This window comes from Ziziphus jujuba, chromosome 4 (genome assembly GCF_031755915.1).
Source record: "Ziziphus jujuba cultivar Dongzao chromosome 4, ASM3175591v1".
NCBI lineage: Eukaryota > Viridiplantae > Streptophyta > Magnoliopsida > Rosales > Rhamnaceae > Ziziphus > Ziziphus jujuba.
The window spans coordinates 22,690,844-22,698,807 of record NC_083382.1 but is presented as its reverse complement, the minus strand read 5'-3'; the positions used below and the strand labels follow the sequence as shown (position 1 = coordinate 22,698,807).

General features: G+C 31.0%; 1 protein-coding gene across 7 annotated transcripts; it reads left to right on the top strand.

Moving 5' to 3' along the window:
* Window positions 1-3,175: 3,175 nt before the first annotated feature.
* On the top strand, window positions 3,176-7,307 carry LOC107403898 (uncharacterized). Of its 7 annotated transcripts, none has more exons than XM_048472249.2 (13): window positions 3,180-3,513; window positions 3,617-3,673; window positions 3,849-4,073; window positions 4,216-4,296; window positions 4,843-4,938; window positions 5,141-5,224; window positions 5,333-5,402; window positions 5,664-5,746; window positions 5,968-6,047; window positions 6,269-6,367; window positions 6,487-6,595; window positions 6,748-6,837; window positions 6,980-7,307. In XM_048472249.2, the coding sequence occupies exons 3-13, from the start codon at window positions 3,858-3,860 to the stop codon at window positions 7,016-7,018; spliced, it is 1,047 nt and encodes a 348-aa protein (XP_048328206.2). In that variant the 5' UTR covers window positions 3,180-3,513; window positions 3,617-3,673; window positions 3,849-3,857; the 3' UTR covers window positions 7,019-7,307. The 7 variants fall into 7 exon arrangements, with proteins under 7 accessions (XP_060672537.1, XP_048328206.2, XP_048328205.2 ...); XM_048472248.2 differs by having other exon boundaries at window positions 3,799-4,073; XM_048472244.2 differs by having other exon boundaries at window positions 3,617-3,704.
* The last annotated feature ends 657 nt before the right edge of the window (window positions 7,308-7,964 follow it).

Sequence of the window (7,964 nt, the reverse complement as noted above, 5' to 3'; positions counted from 1 at the left end):
CTTTTTTTCAATGACCAGCTAGCCATTCCTGCCTTGTAATTCCACTGGCTTTTCTACTGTTGTCAGCGCTAAAATCAGCTTCATCGAACAATAGGCTTCATCATTCTGGTCGATATACACATTAGTGGTAACAGGCGACGCATATTCATATTTATGCGTCGCTTGTTAGCAATTTTTTTTAATCAATCTGATTTTCTTTCAGCATCAAATCACCAGTGAAAATATTATACAACATAAATGGATTTTTTTTTTTTTAATTTGTTAACAGGCGACGCATAATCATATTTTCGCATCGCTGATTAGCAAATATGTTTTTTTAATCAATTTGATTTTCTTTCAGCATCAAATAACCAGTGAAAATATTATACAACATAAATGAGTTTTTTTTATTTATTTTCTAAAAAAAATTTGTTAACAGGCGATGCATAATCATATTTTTGCATCTCCTGTTAGCAAATAATTTTTTTTTGGTTTTTTTTTAATCAATCTGATTTTCTTTTAGTATCAAATAACCAGTGAAAATATTATGTAACATAAATGAGTTTTTTTTTTAATTTTTTTTTAAATTTGTTAACAGGCAACGCATAATCATATTTTTGCGTCGCTTGTTAGCAAATATTTTTTTTTTTTTGGTTTTTTTTTTCAATTAATCTGATTTTCTTTCAATATCAAAAATCCATTGAAAATATTTAACCAACATAAATGAGTTTTTTTATTTTTTTTGTTTTTTAATCAATCTGATTTTCTTCAACATCAAATATCCAGTGAAAATATTTAAGCAACGTAAATGAGTTTTTTATTTTTTATTTTTGTTTTTTAATCAATCTGATTTTCATTCAAGTATACTTTATTTTCTGTTTAAACTTTCAAAACACTTAAAATTTATAGGCTTTTTATTGTTTGATAGGCGACATAGTTTCTTCTTTATGAGTTGCCCGTTCTAATTTCTTTTTTTTTCTTTTGTATTTCAATTTTTTCATTTTTTTGTGTCTTTAAATATTTTCATTTGCCCCTAAAATGTTCAAAGTGAATTTCTCTTGACGGTAAGCATTGAAGACCGTAACACCCTCATTCCACAACCGCTTCAGGTATTCAACTAACGGCTTCATGTATACATCAATTTGATTGTCGGGTTGCTTCGGTCCAGAAATTAAAAGACTTAACATCATAAATTTCCGCTTCATACACAACTAAGGAGGAAGATTATATGCAACTGTCATCACAGGCCAATAACTATACCTACTACTCAACATATTATGTGGATTAAGTCCTTCGGCCGCTGTCTGAAGTCTCAAATTCCTATCTTCGGATGCAAAGTTTGGCCATAAACAATCAACCAACTTCTAAGATGGAGAATCCGCAGGGTGTTGCATTTCCCCTGTCTTAACCTTTCTCCCATTGGCATGTCATGTTAAATTTTTAGCCATTCAACACTACGAAACATTCGTTTAAAACGAGGAATAATAGGAAAGTACCATAAAATTTTATTTAGAATGTTGCTAACGACTCTATTCTTATCAATTTTCCATCTAGCAGATCCACATTTAGGACATTCATTAAGGTCCACATATTTCTTTCTAAACAAAATACAACTTCTAGGACATGCATGAATCTTGGTGTACTCCATTCCCGAAGCACTCATATTTTCACGTCGCCTATTAACAAATATTTTTTTTTTGGTTTTTTTTCAATCAATTTGATTTTCTTTCAATATCAAATATGCAGTGAAAATATTTAAGCAATTTATTAATTGAACATTTTTTTTTTAGTACAAAAGCATGGTAACAGGCAACGCATATTCATATCTATGCGTCGCTTGTTGGCAAATTTTTTTTTTGGTGCTTTTTTTTAATCAATCTGATTTTCTTTCAGCATCAAATCACCAGTGAAAATATTATACAACATAAATGGGTTTTTTTTTTTTTTTAAAATTTGTTAACAGGTGATGCATAATCATATTTTCGAGTCGCCTGTTCGCAAATATTTTTTTTTTGTTTGTTTTTTTTAATCAATCTGATTTTCTTTCAGCATAAAATAACCAGTGAAAATATTATACAACATAAATGAGTTTCTTTTTGTTTTTTAAAAAAAATTTGTTAACAGGCGATGCATAATCATATTTTTGCATTGCCTGTTAGCAAATATTTTTTTTTTTGGTTTTTTTTAATCAATTTGATTTTCTTTCAGCATCAAATCACCAGTGAAAATATTATGCAACATAAATGGTTTTTTTTTTTTTTAAAAAAAAAATTTGTTAACAGGGGATGCATAATCATATTTTCGCGTAGTCTGTTAGCAAATATTTTTTTTTTTTGTTTTTTTTTAATCAATCTGATTGTTTTTCAATATCAAATAATCAGTAAAAATATTATGGAACATAAATGAGTTTTTTTTTTTAATTTGTTAATAGGCTACTACGCATAATTATATTTTCGCATCGCCTATTAGCAAATATTTTTTTTTAATTAATCTGATTTTCTTTCAGCATCAAATCACCGGTGAAAATATTATGCAACATAAATGGGTTTTTTTTTTTTTTAACACAAATTTGTTAACAGGCTATGCATAATCATATTTTTGCATTGCCTGTAAGCAAATATATATATATTTTTAATCAATCTGATTTTCTTTTAGCATCAAATAACGAGTGAAAATATTATGCAACATAAATGAATTTTTTTTTTAAATAAAATTTATTTATAGGCAATGCATAATCATAAATATCTAGTGAAAATATTTAAGCAACACAAATGAGTTTTTTATTTCTTATTTTTTAATCAATTTAATTTTTTTCAATATTAAATATCTAATAAAAATATTTAAATAACATAAATGATGTTTTTATTTTTTTATTTTTTAATCAATATAATTTTCTTTTAAGTATATTTTATTTTTTGTTTAAATTTTCAAAACACTTAAAATTTTTATGATTTTTATTTTTTGATAGGCAATATAGTTTATTCTTTATGAGTTGCCTGTTTAATTTTTTTTTCTTTTGTATTTCGATTTTTTTATATTTTTGTGTCTTTAAATATTTTCATTTGCCCCTCTTTTCAAAATATATATATATATATATATATATATATATATATATTTTTTTTTTTTTTATTTGCCCTTAAAATGTTCTCAATAATCATTTTTCATTCCCCAATAATCAGAAAATATTAAAAAATAAAATAACACATTTTTCCATAGGCTTCCTTTCTAACATTTAACCCAAGTACGGTTACTTTGAGTGTTGGAAGGAATCTACAAAATATGAGAAAATTTTGAAGGATCACTCTGAAGGAATCTAGAAAATATAAAAAGATCTTGAAGGATCATTCTCTCATTAGTCATTCATGTTTCTTTCAAAGGTTTGAAGGATTTTGTGGGTTTCTTTCTAAATTTCAAAGTTCCTTCTTCCTCTCTGCTTCTTCTTCTTGCTGGTAGTTGGGTTGGAAGCACTTCACCCTTTTGCCGTGGCCGTGGCCGTCGCCGGATTGGGTGGGTCGTGTACTTCGCCGTCGCAGGGTTGGATCTCCTAATATTTGAATTAATTACAATTTGAGGGGCATTTTGATAATTATATTAATTTTATGTAAACCCTAACGTTCTTTCTTGATACATTACCAAGGCGAGTGGCCGCCTCTGCCCTTCACGCGTCGCCACAGCCGACAAACAGCACTCTCAGGTCTTTAACATTTTCCACAACACCCGGTTGGGTATAACTCCTCTTCTCTATTGGATTTAGTTGATCATTCGTGTTAATATGCCGTTTTTCTATTTGGGTTTTGTTTATGGTGCACTGCTTTTCAGTATTGTGGGCGGCTCCACTTCACTACTGTCCAGTATTGTTGTTTCTGCAGAGTACAATAATGGGAGGAAAAAGAAAAAAGAGTGAAAGTGAAGGAGGTGGAAATGACGACAAGAAGGATAAGCAAAAGAATGAAATGCTACCTTCCATGATTAAGAACAAGGAGAAGAGGTCGGCAGTTCATGCCAAGCTTAAACATGAGAAGAAGCTGGAGAAGTGTAAGAAGGCTAAGGCTCGGAATGCCGCTGAGAAGCGTGCTCTCGAGCTTGGTGAGGAGGTGACAATCGTTTTTGCTTTTGTTTTTGTTTTTGTTTTTGTTTTTGTTTTTTTGCTTTTGCTTTTTCTAAATGATGGGATTTTAGTGGCTGATTTTATGTTTGTTTATAATCGTTTTTTTCCTTTTAAATCCGGGGCGGCAGCCTCCACCGAAGAAGATCCCTCGAACAATTGAGAACACCAGGGAATTGGACGAGACAGTATGCAGGCCCGATGATGAAGAGGTATTTGTTTCCCTTTGCCCTTTCCCTTATGCTTAGAATGCATATTTGCTAGTTAACTTTCATAAGCTACTCTTCCTCCTTTTCAGTATTGGTCATCTAAAGCGATTCAATTTGCAATTTGGATTTGTCTAATTTTTTTATTGATAGAGTAGAAAGCCCAAGTTTTGAATTAGGAATCTAGGAATTGCAAAGTGGAAGTACCAAAACCTCGATGCATTGTCTATATGCAAGAAGATTTGATCATTTCTGTTGTGATAACTCCTTGGCAAGATACCACCAGAGTTTTTCTTCAAATATTTGTGCTTTATGTTGTTTAGAGGCTCATATATACACAAGAAACTTGAATAGTTTTTTGCATTCCGATGCTTACGTATCTAAAGCTGATAAATTTTCATCAAAAGCACATTCTAAGAACTCTTATTGATTTTATTTATGCAGTATGGTATACTACCGCTTGAAGATTTTTCTTTGCCTTTCTTTCTTTTCTTTTTTGATAGGTGATGCTATTGCTAAATTTTGAACCATTTTACTTGTATTTGTTTGCAGCTATTTGCTGGAAATGATGCTGATGAATTTAGTTCAATATTAAAGTATGGACGCACTCCAAAAGTGCTAATCACTACCTGCCGTTACAATTCTACGGTATGTCATCCCTTTTGCTCCTTGTTTTTGAAACCTTCCTTGTTTGTATTACCTCTTATGTCATCAAACTTGGAACGGTTATCATACAGGATCATGAATTCCCTGCTTTCAAAAGAATTTTATTCTAATTTGCTCATTTTATTGCAAGATGTTCCCTAATATGTTCAAAGTATCTTTGGTGTATTTATTGCTTGGTTCACAGAGAGGACCTGCATTTATATCAGAATTACTTTCAGTGATCCCAAATGCACATTATTATAAGAGAGGAACCTATGACTTGAAAAAGGTAATGGCTATGTGTTTAAATTTTTTTCTGTCTTTTATGATATGATAGACAACAAGTCAAGAGAATTTACATTTTTTTATTTTATTTTTAATATTGGTGCTTTGGCAGATTGTAGAATATGCAAATAACAACGACTTCTCTTCTATTATTGTTGTTCACACCAATCGTAGGGAACCAGGTTAGTCAAGAGCATTTACATTTTTTTTTTCTCTTGGTGCTTTGGCAGATTGGAGAATATGCAAATAACAAGGATTTGACTTCTATTATTGTTGTTCACACCAATCGTAGGGAACCAGGTTGCCTATGCTTCTTGGTGAAGAATCTTTTAATGTTAATTTGTTCTCAAGCTTTGATAAAACTGATAAAACTATGTAGAAACCTATCTCGTCTTGTCTATTTTACAAGGACCTAATTTTCAGCTCTTGTAATTGTCTTATAGATGCGCTTCTAATCATTGGATTACCAGATGGACCTACTGCACATTTTAAGTTGTCAAGACTTGTGTTACGCAAGGATATTAAGGTTTGTTACTTGGGATTGTTATGAGTGTAGGGCACAACTACAAGATTCTGAGATGTTTTTGAATGGCAATTTTGAAAAATTTTAACTTCACTTCGACTGAATTTTATAATATTCTCAATTTTCCAAAGAAGTAGAACATTTTTCTTGTTGCTAAAGTGCTATTGTTATGGCTGATATAGTTCATCTCATGTCTAAGCATTCCTTATTTCATGTCCCTGCAGAATCATGGAAATCCAACTAGTCATGAGCCTGAGCTTGTCTTGAATAACTTTACAACACGGCTAGGTCATCGTGTTGGAAGGTTGCACTTTTTATCTTTATTTCTATGGTACTAATATTTAAAATCACGTGAGATGTTTCTGTTGCTTTAACATTCAAATTTTTTGTTATAAAACACACTCGCACATATAAAAAATATACAGTTAGCTTCCATCTCTGATTAACAACTCTATAGAATAATTAGGTGTGTGCTTGTAAACCTGCTTCCCCTAATGATTTCCTTTGTTGTACATGTTTCTTCAGATTAATACAGTCACTTTTCCCACAAAATCCAGATTTTCATGGTCGGCGAGTAGTAACTTTTCACAATCAGCGAGATTTTATATTTTTCCGGCATCATCGGTATGCTTCTATAATTATATTTATAAGTGGGTCAATTTAAAGCTAAGTGGGATATATTTTTTACTTATTATTATTAAGTTATGTTGACCTGATATACAGTTTCTCTTACCTTGTATCAGGTATATTTTTGAAACCAAAGCAACTAAACAGACAGATTCAAAAAGTAAAAAGACCAAGGATGTCACGGATGAGAACATCTCTCAAGAGAAAGTAATTGCCCGTCTTCAGGTCAGTGTCAATCAATTTATTTGTTACTTGCATCGGTAACTATCTAAAAGTATCAATTGTTACTTGTTAACAACCATTAGTTTATGTTATTGAAAAGCATAAAGGGTTCATGAATGTAAGTCTGATACAATGTTATATTTAAACAAACATAGGAGTGTGGCCCTCGTTTCACACTGAAGTTAATCAGCCTGCAGCATGGAACATTTGATTCTAAAGGCGGGGAATATGAATGGGTTCACAAGGTAGCCAACTTATCAGCCATATATTTTGGTCTATTGATTGAAATGTTTTTCCTTTTTCCTTTCTTGTCCTAAAAGATTCTCTTCACTGTGTCTTAACTCCTTATTCTGTATATTTTTTCTCCTTTGCTCCTTTGAATATCAGCCGGAAATGGACACTAGCCGAAGGAGGTTTTTCTTGTGACCTGCTTTGAAATTCCGCTTTCAATGTTTCTTTGTCATGGAACAAAAGCATTTTTGTTGTAGAGAGCTGATACACTGTCACGAGTAGTCATGGAATATGTTGCTACCATCTCCCTCAATATGCTGGAGAATTTTGACACAAAAAATTTATGTTATGGATTTCTTTGTTAGGAAATTTGCATGTTGAAAAGTGCAAAAGTACCAAAGTTTAGTAGAAGATTAACATTTATTTATTATTTTCATCACGTAATTGTTAGTCCTTGAAATATATATATCTCTTTTTCTGAAAATGTCTATCTTTTGCCTGGCGTCTGTCCTATTTTTGGCTTACTGCTGTTGTGTCATCTGAATAGGTTATTTTTTGAGTAGGCGAAAGCAGTAGCAACTCGAAATATTTACTGACTCCAGTGGGGCATATGTTGATAATTTATACTCAATTTACTGTTAACTGAATTCAGCTTTAAACTCTCCAGGGACTTAATCAATATCAATTTTTCAAGATTCAGAACCCCCATGAATTCTGGAATCTTTGTCAAGTTCCAGCACTGACTAAGGTTTATGCATTTTAATTCTTAAAACAACTGTTGAAAATAAAATAGAGGCAAAATATTAACTTTCATGAACATGCAACTAGAGAAATAGCAAATTCTTTATAGGCATGAATTTAGCAACTTCACCTTTTACCTCGTGCATATTTGTTATTTCTTTTTTAACAAAAGCATAGTAACAGATGACGCAAAACCATAGTCATGCGTTGTTTGTTAGCAATTTTTTTTTTTGGTTTTTTTTTTTAATCAATCTGATTTTTTTTGGGTATCAAATCATCAGTGAAATATTTAAATAACATAAATAAGTTTGTTTTTTATTTTTTATTTTAAAAAAAATTGATAATAGGCGATGCATAATCAAATTTTTGCGTTGTTTGTTAGCAAAAATATATTTTTTTT